Source organism: Archocentrus centrarchus, chromosome 20, assembly GCF_007364275.1.
Source record: "Archocentrus centrarchus isolate MPI-CPG fArcCen1 chromosome 20, fArcCen1, whole genome shotgun sequence".
Taxonomy (NCBI): Eukaryota; Metazoa; Chordata; class Actinopteri; order Cichliformes; family Cichlidae; genus Archocentrus; species Archocentrus centrarchus.
In genome coordinates this window covers 430864-456704 of record NC_044365.1, presented here as the reverse complement: position 1 = coordinate 456704, position 25841 = coordinate 430864, and the positions used below count along the sequence as shown (strand labels likewise).

At 48.1% G+C, this 25841-nt stretch overlaps 1 protein-coding gene across 2 annotated transcripts in view; it reads left to right on the top strand.

The window, feature by feature from the left end:
- The first annotated feature begins 3484 nt into the window (after positions 1-3484).
- The window catches only part of lyrm4b (LYR motif containing 4), a 77586-nt gene continuing 55229 nt past the window's right edge, over positions 3485-25841 (top strand). For both annotated transcript variants that reach the window (XM_030755989.1, XM_030755988.1), the window contains exons 1-2: positions 3485-3609; positions 18872-18992. In XM_030755989.1, coding sequence (XP_030611849.1) covers positions 3524-3609; positions 18872-18992 — 207 coding nt within the window. In that variant the 5' untranslated portion in view covers positions 3485-3523. The remainder of the gene's footprint in view (positions 3610-18871; positions 18993-25841) is intronic.

Here is a 25841-nt window from a genome sequence, read left to right as displayed (position 1 = left end):
TCAAATGTTGTGGTGGAGCTACTTTATGAAGTTCATATATTTTTGAACAAAGACACAGGAGGAAACAATATTCTTTGTATCTTTGCATCTGCAAGCAATTTCAGGACGTCTCAGACCACTTCAGCAGCTTCTGGGACAAACTGTAGCTTCACCTCCAGTCTGAACTCTTGCTTTTTCACTGCAGCGCTCTTTGTTTGCTCTGTTCCCGGAGCAGTGCGGCAGCTGACATCAACATAAACGAGTTATACATGTGAATGTAGGCTGGTTACAGCACAGCCGCTGGGAGTCAATAATAATCTGACAGTGCTGCAGGGTTTAGCAGAGCAGCAGCTTGGAAATGGCTGGTTACATTTGTCTTAATGAGCTGCATCCCTGTTCTGTTGCTGAATAACAAAAAGAGAACAGTATGGGATTAAGAACAGCTCTATGCTGTGTTACAGCAGGACTGAAGCAAACAGAAGCCTGACAACAGCTGACACCATGGCTGCTAATGCAAATATGGATCACAAACGTTATTTAAGCAGGTGCTACTTTCCAATAAAACCTATGCTGCAGTCACATGAGTGTGTACTGGCACAGTGTGCCTTTGAATGGTTGCTTTAACTGGGCTGACCCTCCTGTCAGGTGACCCCAGTCAGAGCTGGAAACTGGATGTCCGAACTGTGAGGAACCCCTCGAGGTTTGTGCTGTACAGTTTCTTCACATATGCCTGTGTGGCCTCCCAGACCAACACAAGCAGGGTGCGGACAGCACTACAGTCCCTGACACAGAAGAGGAGTGGCAGGACTGGTGGGCTGGTTCCAGGAATATAATCTTTCCCTAAATGTAGATAAGCCTAAGGAGCTGATTACTGATCCCAGGAAGAGGACAGCACACTCCAACGTACACAGTGAGGTAAAGAAAAGCTTTAAATTCCTCAGGACTCACATCAGTGAGGGTCTCCCAGCAGCTCCTGAAGAAATCACATCAAAGACCGGCTGATGAAGTCTGGCGTGCCGACCAAAGTCCTCAGCAAACTTCTACAGACGTACAGTTGAGAGCATCATCATGATGTCAGCGAGTGGCATGGAAGCTGCACTGCTCAGGACATCCCAGGAGCAGCCTTCCCATCACTATTTACACCACCAAGGTTATCACAGCATCATTAAGGTCAAAACACACCCACAACACCACCTGTTCACAACTCTGCCCTCAGGTAGATGCTACAAGAGTCTGAAACCAAGGACTAACAGACCTGTGTGTAGGACAGCTTTCATCCATTACTGCCCCTCTCATCACTACCGCTGACTGCTACTGTTGTCATCTGCCACTGTATTCATCCATCTGTTTACAAACTTGCACAACGGTACAACTCAGGTTTTCAGGCTCAGGTCTTCATTTCATTACATGCACTTTCTTTTGCAACTTTCTTGGATCTTTATTTTTATTTTATTAAAATTTTTATAATTGCTTTTTGAGAAAGGAGAGTAGCAATATCATAATTTAACTGTACAGTGTGGACTGTGTTTATTTCCACTGAGCAAATGACAAGAAAAAAAAAAGGGTAATCTTCAGAGACGGGGACGCGGTCTGCGACCACTCGCTGTCTGCTGACCTCTTCAAAGTGAGGCTGGTGCATCAACATGGTGATGAAGTGCCGTCAGCCTGCCATCGACTGGGGTCACAGTGGCAGTCTGTGATAATGCAGTGATTACACGTGATAAATCAGCACAAATCTGTTGCTATGTGCTGCACAGAATTTCACATTAACTACATTCCAGCCAGAAGCTCACAGACTTGAATAAGAAATTCATCCACAGTGACATAGTTGCTGCAGGACAGCGATTCAACTGCAAAATGACGCGTGCCCGGCAACCTGCTTTTATATAGGACTATAATAAGAACGCAACCAACTGGAAACCAGTTGAGACGAGTTACCTGTTCCAAAGAGACAAGCTGCACTGACTGGTGCCAACACATGGTAATCAATCCGGTCTGTCTGCCTTTATAAATTAATTATTTGCATCTTCTTTTTCATTTGGTTTGGTGAGTTTTTGCAACCAAGTAACACCAGAACCCTTCTTGTTCCAGGGTGCAATGATTGTTAAAGTTATTAAAGCTTTAGCTGTACAAACAAGCTCTGTGCACAAGTTTGAATTGATTTTGGATTTTCTGCCCCCCCCCCCCAAAAACAAAAAAACAAAAAAAAACTAATATCTGGTTGAATGGCTCTTACTAAGTTGCAGCTCAATCAGACATTTTGGTGGCCATCAACGAGTGTCTGCCATAATCCTGTCTGGATATTTGAGTTGGTTGGTTTCCTGCACAGATGTTCACAGATGTTCATCAGGGCTGAGGTTTGGGAAGGCCGTTCCAGCAGCTTAATGTTAGCCTGTTTTATCCATTCCTAAACCAGCTCTGAAGTGTGTCTTGGAACATCCAACTGAGTCCAAGCTTCAACCATCCTAACCAACTTCCTCTCATGTGAGGCTGACAGTTTGGATCTTCTTCCAGACTTTGACAAAGACACATCTGAATGACTTGTACTTGAACTGATGATCTTGGACCCTGCGGCAGTTCAGAAATCTACAGTTCTCCTTCCATGATCACTAATGAGAAGCTAACAGGCCTTGTTGGCTTTCAGCACTAAAGCTCTAAGTGGGTTTGAGCCTGTGTGGATCAGAGAAACTCGTTTGTTAAAGTCATGAAAGGTGTGTGCTGTACTGCAGCCTGGAACAAGGACAGCTCAGAGAACTCATTACAGCCCACGGTGGGAGGATGGACACCTCTGCCCACAGCTGTGCTTCCAAACTTCCTGCTGTGATTCCCGTCCGTGTCCTAAAGGTTTCACGGAGGATTTAACTGTGACCTGTGATAACTGTTCCTCCTCCTCCAGGTGTGCTCATGTCTGAGAGCCTGATGCAGGTTCAGGTCACAGCGTGCTCACATGACCTGACAGAAAGGTCACACAGGGAACATGCGCAAGCATAATCTCACCTCCACGGGTATCAGCCCGTGTACCTGTGGAGTTTACTAACGCATGAGCCCCCCTCCCTCCCTCCCTCCACGGTGCTCAGTCAGGTGAGCAGCTCCCATGCTGCCCCATAACAAGCCCATCTAGTGGGGAAACAAAGCCCGACGCGCTGCCTGTTTGTATTCTGGAGCGGGGCGCATCAACCCGGCGGTGTGGCTCATTGATTAAAGCGCAGAGTCAGAGTGTTTGCGTACATTACCTGAGAACTTAGAGGAGCACAGCTAACTCAGCTTCTGTCCCACTCCAGCGTGAGGATGCGGATAGGTGAGCGGAGCGCGCCTGTGTGCTCTCTGCTCTTTCAATATCAATTTAACTTAACTCAGCTGTCTCTGCGTGGGTTATTATAACCTTCACATCTATGAGTGCTCGTGCTCATTTATGCCAACAAAGCGGAAGAGGAAAATACACTGCTGGAAACGCAAATTTCTGCACAGGCGCTGCTCGGTCACCCTCATGTAAGGGTCCTGCAGCTCAAACAGTCGCGGAGGGAGCAGCGCTGTTAGTGACAGCATGGCGGCGTCGACACCATCCCAGGTGATTTCTCTGTACAGGATGATGCTGAGAGAGAGCAGGAAGTTCCCGTCCTACAACTACAGGTAGGAGACGGTGAGCGGCCGCCGCGCGCGGCCCCGCGGGGCTCTGTGACCGCGCTGACAGCCGCGGGAGCGGCGGGAACGCCTGTGTTTACATTGGTGTGCTGACGGTTCAGGTCATGTGACCGCACGGGGGTCAGACTGCAGGTTCGGAGGGGGCCGGAGGGGGCCGGAGGGGGCCGGGGGGGGGGGGGGGGTCAGACTGCAGGTTCGTAGGGGGCCGGGGGGGGCTTGGTGGGCCAGTGGGCCAGCCCTGGAATAAATGTCATGACACCTGTGGCACGTGCTGGGCATGAACACCTGAGGTGTGGCATGTATTTCTCTGCTTACAGTTTTCTTGCTTTGCCCTTCCCCACCTGTGCCCCACCTGTGCCCACCTGTCCTACCAGTTCTTTTTTTAAATTTCAGTATCATTAGTGCTTACACCTCCACCCTGTCCCGTTTAAGTACCTGTTTAGGAAGGGTGTGTGCCATTCATTTTCCCTAATACCCACACATACCTGCCCTTCTCCACCAGGTGAGAATGCAGCAGGAGTGCTTCCCACAGTAAATCTGACGGCTCTTTGAACTGGAGTGAAACTGAAGCTGCAGTCAGAGTTCCTCCTTCATTAACACTCTCACTGCATCACAGCAGCAGACAGAAGGAATGCAGACTGAATCACGGTGACCCTTAACCTCGCTGTGATCGCAGCGTTTCATATTTGAATCTGTTCTCCACGCACAGAAACATCTGGAGGTTTTCTCACGTGTGCTGAACGGCCGTCAGTAACTACAGCTGTGCCATGAAACCTCACAGGCAGCACGATCACTTTGTTTTCCATGAATGATCTGATGGGGGGGTTACCTGCTGTCCTTTCATAAAGGATGGTCCGGTGTAGCCTCTGCTACTGCTAAAGGAGGGAATTAAGGACGCATCTAAGCTCCTTTCCTTGGAGCAGCGCTCGTTATGGCTGCCCTCCGATCATAAATGTTGTGGTTCATGTTGCACCTGCACGGGTTTGTTTGTGGGTTTTTTTGTGTTGTTTTGTGTATTGAGGGTCATTTTCTGGGGCCGATTTTGTCATCGTTTCTTCTGGGTTCTGCGTGCTTGCACTAATTTTTACCCTCTGAGGTTCCTCGTCTCTAATTTTAGGAACTGAAGGAGCTTTTGGATCTGTGTTTCTAGTATTTTGTCCACGGCTCTGTTAAAGATGAATGTGTGAGTGACTTCCTGGCTGTGTGAGGACTCGGTGCAGATGAAGGTGTGGATGTGCGACATCATGCGAGGTCAGAGTGTTTATCGGTGTGTCTGCTGCTTCAAACCGGAGTCCATGGCCTACTTTGTAGCTGCCCGCTGACCCGATTTGTCTGCAGACCTCCTGCTGCTCAGATCCCATCAGGCCGCGGCGTGTCGAGGTGTCGGGCCGGCCTGACTGCGACACGCTCTGAATTCATTTATGTCACAGATCAGTGTGACCTGCTGCTGCTGCTGTGTGCTGAAGCTGCACCTGTCTTATTTCTTTCCATCATGTCTTAAAATGAGTTCAGTGATGTAACAGGAGTTTTATGAGAGCGGGGGCAGTTTGGGCCCCCGCAGAGCTGCTGCTGATTGCTTTAATTCGGCTCACTCACTTATCGGAGCTTCAGTAAGTGATGGAGTCATATTCTCCTCTGTGCACGAAGGCTGTTTTATGGTGCTCTGGTTTCCTTTTCAGTCTCGATCCTGCATCATCATCATCATCATCATCATCATCTTTGTTCTGGTACACTGCATAAACAGGTCAGTGCAGGGAGAGAAGCTGACCCACTCCTTAATAACGTTTAGTGAGCTGCACCAGAGCCAGAGTTTGGGGGTTTCCTCAGAGTCACAGGCTTCAGATCATCATGTTTAACTTTTCTGCTTTACCGAGGTGTGAAAAGTATGTAACATATGTAATGATGGAGGGATGACCTCAGCTCTGTAGCCTGCATTCCCATCCTCCACCAATGCTCAAAGAAGTCTTTCCAATTATTGATGCTTCAATCTTAAAAATGATCAATCAGTCTTTATTAGTTGGCTATGTACCACAGACCTTCAAGGTGGCTGTAATTAAACCTCTACTTAAAAAGCCATCACTGACCCAGCTGTCTTAGCTAATTATAGGCCAATCTCCAACCTTCCTTTTCTCTCAAAGATTCTTGAAAGAGTAGTTGTAAAACAGCTAACTGATCATCTGCAGAGGAACGGTTTATTTGAAGAGTTTCAGTCAGGTTTCAGAATTCATCACAGTACAGAAACAGCATTAGTGAAGGTTACCAATGATCTTCTTACAGCCTCTGACAGTGGACTCATCTCTGTTCTTGTCCTGTTGGACCTCAGTGCAGCTTTGATACTGTTGACCATAACATTTTATTACAGAGATTGGAGCTTGCTATAGGTATTAAAGGTACTGCACTGCAGTGGTTTGAATCATATTTATCTAATAGACTCCAATTTGTTCATGTAAATGGGGAGTCTTCTTCACACACTAAGGTTAATTATGGAGTTCCACAGGGTTCTGTGCTAGGACCAATTTTATTTACATTATACATGCTTCCCTTAGGCAGTATTATTAGAAAGCACTGCATCAATTTTCATTGTTATGCAGATGATACTCAGCTTTACCTATCAATGAAGCCAGATGACACACATCAATTAGTTAAACTGCAGGAATGTCTTAAAGACATTAAGGCCTGGATGACCTCTAATTTCCTGCTTCTAAATTCAGATAAAACTGAAGTTCTTGTTCTCGGCCCCACAAATCTTAGAAACATGGTGTCTAACCACATACTTACTCTGGATGGCATTACTTTGGCCTCCAGTAACACTTCTCTCTCAGACTGCTGGCTTACTTGTGGTTCCTAGGATACTTAAAAGTAGAATGGGAGGCAGAGCCTTCAGCTTTCAGGCCCCTCTTCTGTGGAACCAGCTCCCAGCTTGGATCTCTTTGAAGGGTGTCTGGGCTCTTCCTCATGGAGCATTCAGACCACCCACACCTGCAGTAAGGTTTGATGTGATGGTAGTTGTGCAGGTACAGTTGTGTTGGAATTCTTTGCTCTAACAGGAGAGCTGGTTGATATGTGTGTGTGGGCTTCAGTCACACACACAGATGACCTGTGGGATCAAACCAGGGACAGACAGGAGGCATGTTTGAAACCAGCTAGTTAGCAGGACTGTGTGTGTGTGTGTGTGTGTGTGTGTGTGTGTGTGTGTGTGTAGGACCGGTCCGACCTCCAGCAGGCCCGTCTGAGACCTCCTCCTCGTGCTCCAGGATTAAATCAGGAGTGTGATGTTTGTCCTCGCTGCTCAGGGAAATGTTCTCTGTTTTTCGGGGGTGAGTTTGGGACGCCATCTTGGGCTGTCACAGCACTCGGCGCTCTGCGCGGACATCAGAGAGCCGCCGCTCCCCGCCTGCCTGTGCGCGGACCGCTGCTGTGTTGAATTATTGAGCGGCCAGATGAGAGGTGGCCTCCTCCTGCTGCCTCTCCAAATAAAATAAATTCCACCCGCCTGCCCAGAGGCAGACAGCTGGCTCAGCCCGACTCGGACTCACGCGCGCGTGCGTGTGTGTGTGTGTGTGTGTGTGTGTGTGTGTGAAATGAAACTTCAGTTAGTTCATTAGCACATCAATAACGTCGTGTCTGTCTGCTGGTGGACACACAGCTCCAGTCCTGCTGAGAACACGGGCTTCTCGGTGACTACATGTACCAGCATGCACTGCACCTGAAATGAAGTTTGTCTGACACCAGCTGCTGAAGGAAATGAAACTATGAAGCAGAGGAAGATGCACAAGTTTGAAGGAGTACATGAAAAGCAGAAGTTCTTCCTCTGAGTGCTGAATGCACACGCAGGTGTGATGGAGCTGCTCACAGGTGTGAGATCAGGTGGAACTCTGAGTAAATATGACCTCATTGTTACTGAATATTTAAGTGATTCTCCTTTGGGAGGTTGGTCCAGTGTAATGATAAGCTCTGAGGGGGTCGCAGTTATCTTACGAGCTCATGAAAACTTTGACCTTCGTGCTGTGGGGACTGTCAGACTTACAGGGGACACGGTGCGCAGGGACGGCTCCACATGTGCTGCTTTGTCTTTTTATTCCCATCGTTCCCCCTCATCGCTTCAGGAGAAGGGCAGCACGGTGCTGTGCTGGTTAGCACTGCTGCCTCACAGCTTGAAGGTCTGGGTTTGAATCCACCGTCTGGTCTCTCTGTGTGGAGTTTGCATGTTCTCCCCGTGTCTGCGTGGGTTTCCTCCCACAGTCCAAAGACATGCAGTTAGTGGGGTTAGGTTAATTGGTCACTCTAAATTGCCCAAAGGTGTGACTGGGTGTGAATGGTGGTCTGACTCTCTGTGTTAGCCCTGCGACAGGCTGGCGACCTGTACAGGTGTGCCTGCTTCTTGCCCTGTGACAGCTGGGATAGGCGGAAGAGGATGGATGCATGGATGGATGGACTTCAGCAGATGTCCACATGAATGTCCAGGACTGAAAAACACATTTAAGCCCTGATTAAAAACTCCAGGTGGTGTGACACCCGCTCCGAGTCTAATCTGAGGACACAAAGAGAGGCAGGGATTATCACAGATCGTTCCATAGTCTGAATGAAGAGGGCCAGTTTAATGTCTGGGACAGAGGAACATCCATTGGTAACTTGGAAAACTGCATTATGGCTAAACTTTGAAAGCTCACATCAGCGTGTGTGAGAGGTAGCTGCTCAGTTACAGCGCATGAAAGCCCTCCTTTTCCTTAAATTTTGATAACAGGCTTGTTTTCTAGCTTCTGTGTCAGAGTCATTTTCAAATGCAGTGATTTTATAGCACCAGAGAGACCCTCAGGGTGAGACCAAAGCAGCAGATGCCTCAGGTTCACCAAATGGAGACATTAGCCCGATCTTCCAGGAAAAACTGCTTTAAAACAAATAAATAAATGAGAGGTGAGAGAGCGCAGTTTATTCCTCCTCAGCCTGAGTTTGTGCTGAAGCCGCGTACCTGAGAGCGAATGACCTGAATATGCCAGACGTTGCTGCAGGCTGTGTTTTGTTGTTTCGCTCTCTTCCTTCCTGGGAGGAGAGGTGGGAGACTTTGGCTGAATTTGGAGAGCTTTGTCAATGAGGGTGAGAGAGAAACCGAGTAAACACAAGTCAGATGAAACATTCATGACTCTCTGCAGGAAAATTAGATGCTGCTGCAGCTAAATGGTGAGAGGAACCCGGCGAGTGTGAATCCGCAGAGCTGCAGAGGGAAGAAGGTTCCTGATCATCGGTGATCCGTGGGGGAAAAAACCACTGACGCGAGCAGAGGTCATGAAATGGGAGTGACAGCCGTGTCAAGTTGAATATTTTACTGCAGTTCACCTTGAGACCAGCAGGGGGCCCAGTTTGTGGTGTTTTCTAATGATGTAACAATGTAAATTTCTACATGTTTTTATTGAGGACATCTGCAGGTCCTTGAACAGCCTTAAAACAAACCTTTGAATATCGTTAGAGACGGAATTTCATTATTATTCCCAGCTCTGGGAATAATGCTGTGTTATTGTTTATTTCTGTGGCACGTTCCTCTGAAGAGAAACCGACAGCCTTTAACCATGAAGCTCACCGACGCAGCGAGCGCGTCATGTCCCGTTGTGCCTCTGTGACGGCGCTCGACCGCCTCAAAATTTGAATCCTTCTGTTTGATTTCCATTTTTGAGATGTGGACGCGAGGGCAGAGAGGCCGGAGTGGGAGTCCGGGCCGTGAGCTAACCCTAACCCTCAGGGGCGGAGTCACGCTGTGGACCCCACAGACTGTGGATAGATGGACACAGACTCTGCTCAGGTTATGAAACCTCGAGCTGAGCGCGCTCGCTGCCATCGTTTTGGTGGTGAGGCCTCATTGGCTGCATCGTTTCACTGTCTTCCTCCTGGATGAAGGCTGTCAGTCCCAGAGCAGCAGGTCACAGAGGCCATGGAGCTGCGTCCTCCTTTTTGACCCTAAAAATGAACATCACGTTTATTCTGTGTGAGCGCATCAGAACAGAGGTCACTGGGGTCACACAGGGAGAAGTAATGCAGCTTTAAGGACCTGCTTCACCTTCAGAGCCTGAAGCTTCATCCACTGACCAAAACCTGTTTGTTTGTGTGTTCAGGAAAATCGCTGCAGGCAAAGGGAAAAAGGTGCCGTGGCTGCCATTAAAACTCTGTTACCTTTCACCGCAGGGTGCCTTCACAGCAGCAGGGCCAGTTTTTGTTTTATTTGTTGGTTAATTATGGAAAAATGTGAATTTCTACATGTTTTTATTTAGAAAGGGAATTTAGGGCACCTGAGGGCTCTTGAATAACAAGTTTTTGTTATTGTCAGAGTAAGAATTTAATGATTGTTCTCAGTGTTTGTGTGTTTGTTTCCTGCCTGCTGTGCTGCTCCAGCCTCTCCTACATGGAATGATTGGATTTATCCGCACAGCTCCGAAAACACTGAAATTTTGAATCGAGCGGATCTCTGAGAATTTATTCCCATCATTTTTTCTGCTGCAGCGGTGTCCTCTCTGCTCACCTGTTCCAGCTCACAAACACCTTTTTAAAAGCAGGAAATCCCTGCAGGGCACAAACCCCGAGGAGTGGTGGAGACAGACAGAAGGAAAGATGGAGTAAACTGAGGAGGAGGAAGCAGACTGTCAGAAGTGGGTCATCATCTCTGCACAGGAACAACAAAACAGCAGATAACAAACTGATTCAGGGTTTTTGTCTTCATGCCTCTCTCTCTCCTCTCTGTCCTCCTTCTGTCGTCTTCTTCTCTCCCTCTTTTAAAAATAACCCTCCCCTCTGAATTCAAACACTGCCGTCATCTGTGTGCTAAAAAGCTGTCAGCAGATAACAAAGCCTTCTGATGATTAAGTAATTGTGGAAATCTCCTGTTTTCGCTCCTCCAGCCTCTCCTCTCCTCCTCTGTCCTCCTCTCCTCACCTCCTCTCTGTTATTCTGCTTCTTTGCTTTCCTTCACGTCTCGTCTTCTGAAGATCACACGAGAGAATTCCCTCTGAAGTTTCAGCGACGAGACGACACACCGAGCACGGAGCTGGATCCTTCACACGGGAAGCTTTCAAACACAGGAGCGTCCCTGTCCGTGTGAAGCCACTCATTAATTATTCATCAGTTACAGTATTAGTGTTTGTCAGTATTGACTAATAACTGACTGATCACTGAACAGCTTTAAAACGAAATCCCAAGTCTTCCTCAGCGACAGGAGCCTGCAAGGATGAAGATGACATGAAGATGACTTCATGCTTTTAAACTGAAGGCTAAACTTTGATCCTGCTGGCTGAGTCGCTGGTTCATCTTTGAGCTCTGAGTCAATTACCTGATTGTTTTTGACAAAATGGACACAAATATTCAGATTCCAGCTTCCCTCCCTCCATCCATCCATTGATTTATCCATCCATCCGTCTGTCCATCCATCCATCCATTGATCCATCCATCTGTCTGTGTGTTCGTCCGTCCATCCATCCATTGATTTATCCATCCATCCATCTGTCTATCCATCATCCATCCGTTCATCCATCCATTGATTTATCCATCTGTCCATCCATCCGTCCATCCATCTGTCTGTATGTTCGTCCGTCCATCCATCCATTGATTTATCCATCTGTCCATCCAAGTTCTGCAGCTTATCAGGATCCTGGTGGCTGGTCCAGTCTAAGCAGAGAAGCTCAGACCTCCCTCTCCCCAGCCACCTCCTCCAGCTCTCCTGTAGGGACACCCAGGGCCCAGTCTGTCCAGTCTGTCCAGTGTGTCCTGGGTCTGTCCTGGGGTCTCTTCCCATTTGAAGACACATCCTGTACAGAAGCCCAAACCACCTCAGCTGTCTCCTTTTGATGTGGAAGAGTAGAAGCTCTCCTCTGAGCCCCTCATGAATTTCCGAGCTCCTTTCAGAGGAAGTTCTGCGAGCCCACTACATTTATAAGAGGCTGTCAGAGTTTGGTACTCTGGGGATCGGGTGGTAGTCTGATCCACAGTTGCCAAAACTAGTTGCTGTAGAAGGAGAATATGAATGTTTAATGGATTTTTTAGACTACAGTGTGTAATTACAGTCTTTGCTTCAGGCTGCTGTATGAATAGAAAACAAATAAGAATTTAGTAAAACAGGGAACTAAATGCTGTACATCAGTAAGCAGCAGCAGCAGCTAATACCTGCCCAGCTGCTGCCAGGTTTTACTGAGTGTGACTCGACTTCACTCAGCATTGTAAAAGATGCACTGCTGCAAAGGAAATAAATATTCCGGTCTGTTCTCCCTCCCATCTCCTCTGACAGCAGTCATCTAAATCATACTTGGTTGCTGCATTAGGCTGGTCCCTAACCACAGAGCTACAATTAGCTGGTTAATCTATTAGAACATCTTAATCTCTAATATCAACCAACATGACTCCAGATGATGCTTTTAAAAAGATGTGTGGTAGTAAACATGGCTGTGCTGGTCAGGAGCTCTGGTTTTCGGAGCATGCTCAGCTGGGAGGCCACCCTGAAGTCAACCCTTTAACTCACTGGAGAGATTATGTAATGTAGCCTGGGAATGTCTCAGGATTGAGACTGGTGCTTGGGAAAAGGATATGTGGAATATGTTGGCTTAACCTGAGTGGAAGAGGTTGGACTGATGGATTGCATCAGTCAACTGTTCCTGTCTACCTGAGGCCGGCTTCAACCAGTCGTGCCAACCAAGAGCAAAGAGGGAAAACAGGCCACAGGCTGTGAAAGATGCCCAGCTGGATGCTCCTGGTTTTTAATGAAGCTTTGACATTAAAGGCACTTGAAGGTACGATGTAAACGTTGACAGCTGTGCTGTGATAGGCAGTGGCTGATCACAGGACAGCTGTGGTTTGGCCCAATTATGTGCTAAACTTCTTGCACTGAGGTGAACCTTTCACTTCCACACCTGCACATTAATTTAAGAGGTCAGAGTTTTCGTTTCCGTGCTTGTCTGCATGCGACTGTGGAAAAGATTCAGAATGAAGTTTGACTTTGTGAAACTTCGGTCCATCACGTCATGCCACTTCCTGTCCAGAGGAGCTATTGAGCTGCCTGACGGGCATTTCCAACACTTTCTAATCTCTTTGTTGCTCTTTTTGTTTTGCTCATTAGCGCAGCGCTCATTACACCGAGTCCATTACAGCTGAGGGGTTTGCATGAATCAATTTGATGAAGAGCCCGGAGACCTCGTCTTCAGCCCTGCAGAGCCCCAAAGGGAAAAGGGGAGGGGAGGAGGAAGCCGGACGTCTGAATGACAAACTCTGAGCAGCTTCCTAAAACTCGTCACCCTTCATTTTCTCTGTCATTGGTTTCTCTCTGTTTTCTCAGTTTCTCAGTTTTCTTCTGCCCCATGTATGATTTTACTTTTTAACTAATATGTTTTTGACTTTCTATTTGTTCTTCCTTCTTTAGTTTGGTCCTTTTTTCTGTCCTGTGTATCCTTCCTCTTCTGCCTGTAGGGCTGCTGCTAAAATACTGCTTTCATGGTTGCTTTGGCCAGTATTGGCAATCTCAGTTTATCAGTAGCTTAATCCATCATCATGCAGTTATTCAACTTTTTAAAACTAGCTTTCATCCTTCCAAAATGAACCTAATCTATCAACAGAATCAAGAAATGGCTTCGTGTCCCAAACATCTGTGTGGTGTGTTTGAGACATCGAGAGCAGCTGAACTAATGCTGGGCTGTACTTTTGTGTAATACCACTTTAAACCACAAGATGGTGCAGAGAGTTTAACCAGAGTCATTAAGAGCACTTTGATATTTACAGCAGCGGCCTGGGAAACGAGATATTAAAAGTTAATGGCAGCACACCTACTATCAAAATGCTGCCACCTAGTGGTGAAAGTTGTATTTGACATCTGCAGGGCGTAATTACAAAAACTATTTTTAGACTCAGTAAAAATAAATGAAGAAATGAAGGTGAGGAGGTAGAGTTAGTTTGAGGTTAGACTGGTTTGGGTGACCACATCTGCGACTGCAGACGGGGGTATGATGAAGACCAGGCGGTGGTCGACTCGCATACCTCCCAGAGAGCCACAGCTGAGTTTGAGCTGTTAGTGAGGGGCCAGTGCACACTGTACTGCAAGGAAAGGGTGTTCTTGATTTACAGCGCCACACAGAAGGGGAGCTGCATGGTGAAAATTAATGTGAAAATTTATCCTTTCATCCTCGTTATTTAGCTCTCCGAAATCATTGAAAGCCCAACTCGTGATGGTAATTCAGATCCAATTAACCAACAGGTAGGGCTGCTGATTATCCTCATTTCCTCTTGCCCTTTTCCTTTCCTTTCTCCTTTCTTCCTACACTTACACTATATCATTCCTTCTGATTTTTCTTCCTGACATCCTTAATTGCTCATTAGTTTCTCCTCTTCCTTTCCCAGTGTTATCATGTCTTTAACATCATCCTTTTCCTGTGTTTATGCTTCGTTCCTTTAGTTTTTCATTGTTTTTTCCTTCATTCAGCGTTTCTGTTGTCTTCTTCCATCACTGCTTTTCTCATTTCCTCCATCCATCCACTGCCATTCCCTCTGTTTCACCTTCAAACCGATCTCGACCCGCTTTCCTCGGCGCTCTCTCCGTCACGTCCTTGTAACGAGCGTCGTATTTAACCACAGCATGTAAATCTGATCCATCACACTTTTATTGGTTCTGTCTTAAATCCTAAATGAGCTCGAGACACAAAGGCAGACAGAGAAGATGAATGGGTTTGTTGTACCTCCCAAGGTCGGCATTGTACTTTGTCCACATCAGAGGAGCTGCCGGCTGTAATGAGGCCCCGACACCGTCCAGAAAGAGCGCTGGAAATTAAACCCATAATCATTCTCACTGCTGCAGCTCCTGCCATCAAATTCCCCGGTGTTTGTGATTTTTCTGTTTAGATTTGCTTCTCGGTGTGCAGTTTAGACTCTGGGCTCCTGGTGGCTGCAGCAGGAAAGCGCGGGGGTCCGGTGCTGCTCGGGTCTGAGGTCACCGAGGTCCCAGGCTGGCAGATTTCTAACACCTACGCTGCCAGCTGCTGCTGTGGCTGCTCAGAGCTGGTGTGGAGGAGAACAAGAAAAAACAGTTTCACCCTGCATATGTAAAAATAATATCTGAGAGGATATCTCCGGCTCCTTCCCCGCTGTGTCAGGCAGGTGATGCAGAACAGCGGAGAGTTTCAGAAACTCCGACCGTTTGTCGCACAGTGTTTCCCACACATTGACTTTACTCGGGCGGGCTGCCCAGGCATCTCTTAGATTTATTCTTACCATGCATATGCTTTATTAGTGGACCTCACTCTGGGAGTTCACTTACTGCTAACCAGGAACTGATAGCAGGCAGATCACCGCGCTGAACTCCTCCTTCAGCTGCTGTCTAAAGCCTCTGTTATATTTTCCACGTCCGCAAGTCCGCTCGGGTCAGAACGACATAAATGTCATCATCAGATGTTGAGCACGAGGGGCCGTGTGGACGTCTGCTTGCCTTCCTGTTTTTTGGGAAGGTGCAGACTTGTTCACGATAATCGGCGGCGCCCTTGTGGCCGCAGACACTTGTCTCTTGGATGAGCGTTCTGGAACGCAATTTCGTTGTATGTCTTGACATCTAATGACAATAAATTCTTCTTGATTCTTGACGATGCACCAGCTGTATTCCAGCGCCCCAGGCAGCAAACTTTAAGAAGCATAACAGAAATGAGGACTCGGCAACGAGAGAGGCTCCCATCCTGCGGTCGGACAAACCCGACTCTGCCATCTTGGACGGTCATCCTGGCCAGTCTAACCAGAACCTGCAGGATGTAGAGAACTGGTCAGCAGCGACCACCATCATCGATTACAGTCCACGACGCTGGAGCTGGAGTTTGTCCACAGGATGAGGAACTGAGTAAAGAGGCAGCTGGTTATTTCTGCACTCTTTATTGTCACAATCAGTATAATTCATTCATTTCATTAAGAAAACGTGGTTCCACCTCCTGTGTGCATGCACAGATGTAAGCACAGGCTCATTCTGTGGGAAATCTTTCATCACTTTAGCATAAAAAGACATTTTGTTGGCTGGGGTCTAAAACCTTTGGCCCTTTGGACCAAATTCCAGTGAGTGTTTCTCAAACTGAACGTTTGATGAAATTCCTAAAAGGCACTCTGGATGGACTGCCTCGGGCCACGGCCGTTCCCAGCACAGAGGCATGGAAACTAATGCCCGATAGCTGCTGACAGCTTTTAAAAAAGGGAAAAACAGTGTAGCTCTGGTCCAGCTCATCCTTCATAAAGGGTTCAGTTTGTGTTGAAACTGCCTCAGAGAAGTATTTATTCAGTTCCAGTCCAAAAAAGCCCACACAGTGGAGGCCTGAACGCCTGGTTTAATCAGTTTATGCCAGTAAGGAGAGAGCCGTGAACATGGAGGAGGGGACCCAAACGCAGAAGGAAGAGTCCAAAATCCAAATCTTTACTTAAAAATAAGCCGTGGTCGGGAAGGCAGGCGGTGAGGCAAACATTTAAATGAGGAGCAGGCAAAAAAAACTAAATCTGTGACACAATCCAAAGCAATGACAGGAGGAGATAAACCTAAACAGACCCAAAAAGCTTGACAGGTGATCTGGCAGGAAGCAAAGGGAATCAGGGGGTGTGTATAAACTGGGGCGAGTAATTGGCAGCTAGGGAACAGGTGTGGAAGAAAACACGGGGGAGACTAATGAGGGCAGGACCGACAGTCCGAGAGGGACAAATAACAAAGGAAGGAGGTGAAAGTGACCGCCACACACCAGGACCAATGATCCCAAAGCAGGAAGTAACTCTGAAACCACAGAAACCAGCAGCAAACCTGCCTCCCTCCGTCTGGGCCGAGCGGCGCCTCCACGTCCAGAGGAGATCAGTGAGGTGGGGAGAGCAACCGATGCCTCCGAGGTGAGGAGTTTCAGGAGGCCCCGAGGCAGAGTTACAACACAGTGGAGGAGGTGGCTGGGACCTGAGGATGGAAATCCAAACCTCCACCCTAACCCTAACCTCCGCTGAGGGGCTGAATGTTGTTCAGCACCGGCACATCTTCAGGGTTATGTTTCAGTTTTTTACGTTCAGGCAGATCGTTGTGTGTCTCATTATTGTGGATGCAGTGATTTTGATGAGTAGTTGTGTTGTTAGTCTGCAGACAGAAATAAATGAAGTTTGAACAGAAGTGTCTAAAAACATCAGTATGTTCACAAAAACAGCGAGGAGACCATGAAGGCTCGTGTGCACACATGTAGTCAGAGCGACACACACACACACACACACACACGCTTGGCTGCAGTCTCACACTGACGTTCGCTCTCAGTCAGCATCGCTTTATCGATCGTGGCGTGCTCTGGTTTTCTGGTGAGAAGCTGCAGGAAATCAAATCAGCGCTGGTCAGGGAAGCGTGGCGTGGAGTCCCGCCGACCTCCAGCTCCAAACACGCGCCGCCTCATTGTTGGCTTCCTGCCGGCAGCCGTTAAAGCTCCTCAGAGGGAATCTGGCTGTCTGGCCAGGAGAAATGAGGGGATGTCAGGTTGATGTCACGGCAAACAGATTTAAGTACCTCAGTTTCACTTCTGATAAACTCCGTGTTTGTTCAGCCGCTTCTTGTAGAAAAGGTGTCATGGTGGATATCAAATTCCCGTCCCGACTCGTTAATGCCGTACCGTTTTGACATTTTGAGACCCCTGAGAAGTGAAAGTACTCCCAGAGTAACTGGCCCTAAAGCCGGATTTTATGGCCGGATGCTAGAAAATAACGATGTTGTTCCACCACAGAGGAAAGCAAATGTGTTTATAGCTGCTCCACACTCGAAGGTGGAGTGGAAAGCCTGCCATAAAAGAGAAGGGAGGGGAACCACAAAAGTGACACCAATATTTGTGTAACAAATGAAAAAGAGACCGGCTCATCTTTCACCTCCAGGCGTGGCAGCGGGATCATCTGAAGTTTTCAGGAACGGTCAGAAACAGATGCCTCCCGAAGAGTTTCCGTCTCCACTGGAACATCTGAGGGCTTCTGATGAGGACCTGCCAGGTTCACAGCTAAACATCAGCCCTGTACCAGGTTACGGTTGGGCTCTTTATAGACGTAGTGGAAAGCATCTGACATGAAGTCTCATTCATTTTCCATTTGGGAAGTTAGTGTCCACTCACCACCAATACCATGAACACAGTTTTGTTCCACCCTTCAAATTTCACCAGAGGAACATTTGCATAGCTTCTTTTATTTTGAAAATTCACTATTTTCTGTGCCATTCCTGTGTCTCACTTCCTGCCCTGCTTACCTGCGGTCACGTAATTATGGTAATTCAAAGTGCGTTTGATCAGGTGAGGGCAGGTTACAGGTGTATCGGCGGCGATCGCCCATTTTAAAGGGTTAAGCGATGCAGAACATAAAGATGTGCTCTGCGGCACACGTGGCTCAGTAACAGCTGTGTCAGAGCATTCCCGGGATAATCCTAACTGAAATGGGACACCAGTGACCTGGTGACTGTGGCCTGGCATTCACACTGGATTCTCTTGTCATGTGTCACTTTGTGGCCGTGCCCCCTCATATGTATGCAGTATCCTACAGTCTGATTGGTCGTTTCATCCTTGAAGTTGAGAAAAGTTTAATTGTTGTTTGGACGCCACGTCTCAGTTGATCGCTCCCTTCGAGGCCCTCCTGACTGAGGTTAAAGCTTTATGGTCTCTAGACGGCACATCTGTCTATGGAAGCTTGCCTCCAAAAAAGACGCCACCCATAACTCCAAATTTCAACTCAGTATCTCAAAATGTTGACTTAGCTCTGCCAATCAGGAAGCTCTGTGAAGGTACGCCATTTCCTCGTTACCTGGAAGCAGGAGGCTGAAGGCATCAGCTGTCCAACATGAAAACTGATGATGATTTTCTTACCTTTATAAATCCTGTGTTAGGCTTAGTAAATAAACCCCTGGCCACAAACTGGAGGTCAGGTGTCCTATAGGAGGTGGATGGTCAGTGGACGGAGGTGGACCCTCTCACACTGTGAGAGGCTCCTGGGTTGGAACCCAGGGGAGGCAGCAGGACTCTGGACCTGCTGGTCTGTCTTGGTTTCAGGAGCTTTGACGCTGCCTTTAGTTTTGAGTCTTCTGCCCTGGTTTGTCTGTTTGTGGTGTCTCGTCTGTTTCCGGCTCTGCTGCTGGTGCTGAGCTGCTTCCTGCTGTCACTCACAGGCTTTCAGACATTTCTCCTATTTATTATCTTCTCTCGTCCGTTTATACTGCGCAGCGTGGCCGCATTTTTCTGCAGAAACAATGAATGAAAATACATGTGTGTGTGTTTTTCAGGACCTATGCACTGCGGCGTGTCCGTGATGCCTTCAAGGCCAACAGGAAAGTAGAGGATCCAAAAGCTGTGGAGAGACTGATGGAGGAGGGGCAGCAGACACTGGCACTGATACAGAGACAGGTATGACACACACACACACACACACACACACACACAGCTGTCTTTGTGAGGCCACTAAGTACAATCTGAATGGGGAACGTTCTCCGTGGTCTTGCGGGGTTCCTGCAGGTCGTTAGTCTGAAATGAAAAAGAAGGCTTTACAATGATTTGCTAAAAGCTGCTGAAGGCGTGAAGCAGCAGAGGGTGTTTTTAGACGTGTCGAAGGAGAAAGAGACTTTTTTTAATTGCTGCAGTTTCATGTGCTGAGCTCAGCTATTGTTTCATGGTTGCACCAGTGATGGAGGGCAGTGATCTAAGACCCCACAGCAGCATGCAGCACGGGGGTGTCAGGGGCCAGAAGGGTCCGACTGAGCCCCCCCCGGATGTCTTTGCAGAATGTGGAAACTGTAAGAAAAGCAGGTCAAAGGCTCAGACTGTGTTTTGGCACCATGAGAGTAGAAGTGTGAAAGCAGGCCTCTAAATGACACTCAGCTGTATGGCCTTTTCACGGACACAGATGCAAGGCAGGGCTATAGGACCGGCTGTCGTCTGCTAATCGGCAGGTCGATGGTTCAATACCTGGCTTCTCCAACCCCAAGTATCCTTGGGCAAGATACTGATGTTACTCTGGTGTAAGAAGTTTGTAACTCAATCAAATAAAAACCAGCCTGACCAAAAAGGTCCAAACTGTGAAATCAGAATGAAAACAGACACAGAATTCAATATATAGGTGAGAACATGAGGTAATAATAATGTGCAGCAGCGTGCTGACAGCAGCAGGTCTGAGATGAACTGATGAGGCTCTGCTGAGCTCACAGGAAGCAGATGATCGAGTGACGGAGCAGAGCGGTGCGTCTTACTGAGGATGACACCAAAGAGAGGAACATCAGCTTTAATATGGGAACAAGAACACGTCACATCGATCAGGGAGAGCTCTGTGATGACCTGAGATGGTTACCTGTCAGCGCTGCCTCACCTGAACCCCCCAGCATCACTGCCTCTGTCAGAGGACCCCTCACAGATACCTGCTCTCTGCAGGCTCTCACAGGTTAACCACAGACTAGAATGCAGATGAACACCTGTTTACCTGCTCACCACCTGTCCTGCACACACACACACACACACACACACACACACACACACACACACATTACCCTGGCAGGTCAGGGCTAATCACCTCACTGTTGGTCGCTTTGTTCCCATAATGCACCAGCAGCCTCTCAACCAATCCCAGTGGAGGACTGAAAGTCTGAGTGTGCCTCTGTTCTCTCTCACACACACACACACACACACACACACACACACACACACAGAGTGATGCTTTGATCGAACTGTCAGTCGACTGTAATGAGCAGATGTCACACTGACGACTGTGAGCAGCAGGAAGCTGGCATATTATTGATAACAGATGAAAAACTTTATTCATAAAACAGGAAACAAAGACTCCATCCAAACAAGCTAAGATGAATTTGAAGTCATAAACTTTCCTGATGAGTTAACGAGCTCCGTCTCTCGTTTTGGTTCCACACAGAGGATCATCTGTAGCATGAAATGTTCAGTGCTAACGAGTTGTTAACCACATCTGGTTTTTCAGCGCCGTGTGCATCCACATCAAGCAGCTCACTGTGTAGCTACCAGCTGATGACCCCTCCAGGCTCGGGTCACGTATGTTACCCTGTAACGTGTTCACACATCAGCAGCGATACTCTTCGCTCCTGCTTCGTGTGGTTTCACCACAGAACTGAGATCAGTTGTAACTGAAGACTGGCTCACTCTGTGTTACTAACCATGAGTTCACCTCTAATTGATCCAATGAGAGGGAACCCCCACCACCGAAGCACTACCTGGTGGTGGTGCAGCACAGACACTCTACGCTTGCAAAGGCTACGCCGTGGGGTCTGCATGGATCCCAGCCTGAATTTGCTTTAGTGAAGACTGTGCTGCAGCCGGCTGCTGGAGATCAGCTGCAGTGTACGGGCGCCTCATTGGAGCGAGAACCTGCATGTTTGGGATTGCAGGACAGAATGAAGTCTGCAGAAGCTTGTTGCTATGGCGCGCAGCCGGGGGATGCAGCGTCACCATCAAACCCGAGTTTCCACCCTGTGTCACAGTGTGTGGACGCCTTCAGCTGGTCCTCCACCACACAGAGCTCACGCTGAACACGGAGTCACACCCCTGCCTTTGGTCCCTCTCAGTAAAGCTTATTCAAACACACATTGATGGGAGAGGACATGCTGGGTTCATGCTTCAAGTTCAGTCTGAAGACTTTCTAAACTGCTGAGAGCCGCTTTTACTGACAGGTTATAGAGTTTGAGCACCTGAACAGGTAGAGTTACTTCCTGAGTTAATGTCGTGGTTTTCTGAGGTTCACTCTGCACCGTTACACCGTCTCCCTCTGCGTCTGCCCCTCTGAGATTAAAGGTTACACACATCCACAAACAGCAGCATCAGCACAGCTTCATGAACAGCAGAGGGCTCAGCGTACGCATCACTGTGCTCTGATTGGCTGGGCCGACCCGGAGCTCAGAGTGCTTTATGTTCCTATTTCACTACAGCGGACCTGAGTGTGTGTGTGTCTGTGTGTGTGTGTCTCTTTGTATGTGAGTGTCTCCGTGTGTCTGTGTGTGTGTGTGTGTGTGTGTCTCCGTGTGTCTCTCTGTGTGTGTGAGTGTCTCTGTGTGTGTGTCTCTGTGTGTGTGTGTGTGTGTCTCCGTGTGTCTCTCTGTGTGTGTGAGTGTCTCTGTGTGTGTCTGAGTGTGTGTGTGTGTGTGTGTGTGTGTGTGTGTGTGTGTGTGTGTGTCTCCGTGTGTCTCTCTGTGTGTGTCTGAGTGTGTGCTTCTCTGAGTCGCCCACACTGACTCCCAGATTAAATGCATCAGAGCAGGAGGCTGCTCCGCGTTGCTCCGCGTTGCTCCGCGTTGCACTGCTACAGCTTCTGGAAGGATCGTCCTCCTGCTGGATGAGCGTGCTCGTGTTTTATCCACAGTGGCTCTGAGGCGTCCTCCCCTGTGCACACGTCCATACAGTGTGTTATATAAGAGGCAGAGCGGGCGGGGGCAGAAACATCTTGCTTCACATGACAGTGAATAATAACCCAGCTCCCTTTAAAGCGTCACACACAGAGAGGAGATCGTGTACTCGTTATTCATTCTTTGATAATCCAACTAAAGAGAAAAATAAAGCAGGTGATCAGAAATCATCAATTATGAAGACAGGTGCATTTTAATCAAATGGTCAAACTCTGTGACATCACAGACACCCCAGGTTACACCACCTGCACACACACCTGCGATGCCCGTGGCTGCCCTGACCACATGTGTAAAGGTCCCCCGTGTGGTAGAGGTAGGTCACCTGTGCTCAGTTTGGATCCAGGTGATCCTCAAACGCCTCCCCAAACCTGGAAACCAACCATCCAGCAGCTCAGCAGCACGTCTCCAAGAGGCTGAGGATGGGAGGCGATGCTCCTCTGAAGCATTCCTGCAGCATCCTGTGGGAAAATGGAGGATGCTGCAGATGAAATATGATTGGATTAGAGGGTTACCTACACATCTGGAAACATGAAATGCTCCAAAGTGAAGATCTATGCAGATGGATCTTAAAGGTTCAAAAACCACCTTGTTAGATTTCTACACCAGAGGGCGCTGTGTAGCTCTCTGTGCTGAGCAGGTGACCCGTATCTTCCCCCTGCTCGTTCCCATCTTTCCAGCTCTGCTTTTAGGTGCTGAAAACCTCCTGCTCAGGTTACAGACTTGGAGCTTAAAACTACTGGTTCAGGGTTAGGCTCTGAAAACGGCTGGTTTGGGCTCACCGACTGTCACTGATGCTTAAAGCCGGTGCATCGGGGGACCGGCCAGAGTCCATCTTTGGTGTCATTGAGCCCCAAACTGCTGTGAGTCACAGCTGGAGGATGATGACAGGCTGCAGAAACGCTCTGAAACTGAGCTTCACAGCAGTGATCACAGCATCCACCACTGGAGTGTGTGTGTGTGTGTGTGTGTGTGTGTGTGTGTGTGTGTGTGTGTGTGTGTGTGTGTGTGTGTGTGTGTGTGTGTGTGTGTGTTAGAGAAGAAAAGCACATCTTCGCTTTAACGGTCAGAGAGGAGACACAACCTAAAATCTGAGCTCAGGTCAGCAGCTGACCTGAGCAGCTGCCGAGGTTCTCTGGAGCCAAGCAGTCACTTCTGATAAACAGGTGCTCGCGTTTGGAGACGGTCACTCCTGGTCTGCCGGTCGATGACCTCCCGCCTGCTCTCAGTGGATGCTGAGAGTCCTTTGTGGTGCTGCTGTTCAGTATGTGTCAGTCACCAAAGCAGCTAAATGAAATGAAAGGCAGCAGATCTGCTCTCGTCTTTCATCTCTTCTCTTTGTTTGTGTTTATATTCATGTGTGGGCGTACAGTGTGAATTCATCTGCCGCACGTGGGTGTACTTCTGTGACTCTGCATCGCTGATTGTGTGCATATGCTTAAAAAGTGGAGTTTGTTCTTAATTGTGTCTGTGGGTCCCTGCACAACTCTGTGTGTGTGTTTGGGCCTTTGTAAGTTAGTTAGGGAGTAAAGATGATGGATTGCAGCTGCAGAGCCGCCTTTGTTTGTAGAAGAGAAGCTAAAGCAGCGTGTTCAGTTTAATGAGAGTCTGAGAGTTTGGGAGCTGTGAAGGAAATAAGAAGTAAACCTGTGAAAGGAAACAAGTGAAGGTGCTGCAGGAGGAGAGGAGGAGGACTGAGGAGGAGAGGAGGAACAGAGTTGTTATTGCATGGAGGTTTCCACTGTAGCCAGCAGCAGCTGCCCCGGACTGCCCCACTGAGCCAGTGGTTGGAGCTGTTTGGGTTCAGGAAGTAGGGCCATTTCAGGGCCCACTTCCTCTGTGCTTGTTCTGATTGGTGGAACTTCCCCAGTTGGACCTCTTTCAGGAGACTAAACAGGGCCATGACAGCTGGATGGGGCTACACGCTGATCTGGTTCATGTTAAAGTGGCAAGAACTGTCCAGCAGAGGCAGCAGTGAGTCAGTCCCCACAGGCTCTGTTAATGTTTACAACCTGATGCAGAAACTGCTTTGGTCTCTGAGGATAATTTCCTCCTTCGTAACAGCTGTACGGGGGGAGGATGCTTCTATAACTCACCTGTTCAGGGGCGTGGCCTCTCTGACTGAGAGGTGGTTTGTGACACAGGCGGCTGTAGCTGCTAGCTGTCTTCTAGGCTTCACCTCAGCTACCTGCAGTCCCTGAACTGGACCTGTGAACCGTGTTTGTGCTGTTGGAGCCTTTTTAATGCAATTATCTGACCAATCATATGGCTGCTGTGGCTTCATTGGACCAACAGACTGTCCAAGAAGTCTTGGTGAGTGCAGAAGGAAGCTGAAGTAGAGCTGTGCCCACATATTCGAGGATCCACGTACGTGCTTGTTGTGTAGTGTTTCTTTTGTGGATCATGTGGCGATACAGCTAGCTTCAAAAATAGCTTGATAATGACTTTATTTTGATCATTCAGGCTCTGTCAAAGTCATCGATTCCTCTGGAACAGGAAGTTCAGAGGATGTGGAGTATTTAGAAAACTTGATGGACCTCCAACCCTGTGTTTATGGCGTTCAGGGGGCATTGGTGACTCAAGCTGGATAAGGTTAGACGAGACAGTTCATCTGGTTACAGACCATCACGCGACTGCTGGCACCACGAGGGGAAGTTTACGAGTCAGGGGTCAAACGGGGGGCAGGAGCTCGAGTTTGAGGGGATAACCGTTTGATTCATTCATTCTTCTTTTTTATTTTTTGAAGAGCTGACAGATCTATTATAGATGGATGGATGCTGCTCAGCTTTTAACGTGTGTGTGTGTGTGTGTGTGTGTGTGTGTGTGTGTGTGTGTGTGTGTGTGTGTGTGTGTGTGTGTGTGTGTGTGTGTGTGTGTCCCACTTGGATTTACACACATTTATAGAAGTGGTAATCCTCTGCTTGTAGGACTTGTTAATGTTGTGGTTTCACTCTATCATTGTGTGTGTGTGTGTGTGTGTGTGCATGTGTGTGTGTACGTGTGTGTGTATGTGTGTTAGTAGCGGCCTCAGAAGAGCCATTTCTCACCGATTACTGCTGCTTAATGTCACCGCAATGTCACTGCGCCTTCGGCCATTTTGGCTCAATTGAGATTAAATGCCACATCGAGCGGTGAGTTATACCTGCCGGGTCTTGGGGGTGGGGGCTGGGGGACCGGCCCCCGTTACGGCTCTCGGGGGTCGGACAGAATCTCAATCACTCCGATCTCGGAGTTTAACAAACACAGGGAGGATTTGTGTGGACGCTCAGATGAAAAGACTCAAAGGACGGAGAGATTTAGCTGCCTCTCAGGATGCTGGGGCTGTCTCTGCTCCGCTGCAGGCTACTTTGAATATAAATCCCTCTTTGGGAACGCCGATCGTGCTAATGTTTAAACAGCTCTGCTGCCGGTGGAAGCATAAAACCTCTGCTGACCCTCCAGCTACTGTAGCACATCTGCATCCCAAGCACCAGAGCAAAGGGTGGAGGCCACAGATGGTATATCAAAGATGGACCGAGCCTCCGGCAGTGACCAGCAGGGGGCGCCTCGTGTGGCTGATCTGCAGTGAAGTCCTATCAGACACCGAGCCGGGTGTTTCACGAGTAAAGGAGACATTCTTCATTTTTTTTAAAAAGATCAAACCATCGTAATAATGACATTAATGAAAAGATATACATGATTAGGGGTGGGAAATTTAATTAAAAGAAATGCTTTAATTAAACACTTTGGTAATTAACACTGCAGTGAACCACATCTGGGAAGGCTGGAGAAAAGAAGTTTAATTTGGAAAAAGCATATTTATGGAAGTTGGATTATTGTACTTTAATTGTGGATTAATTGAAAA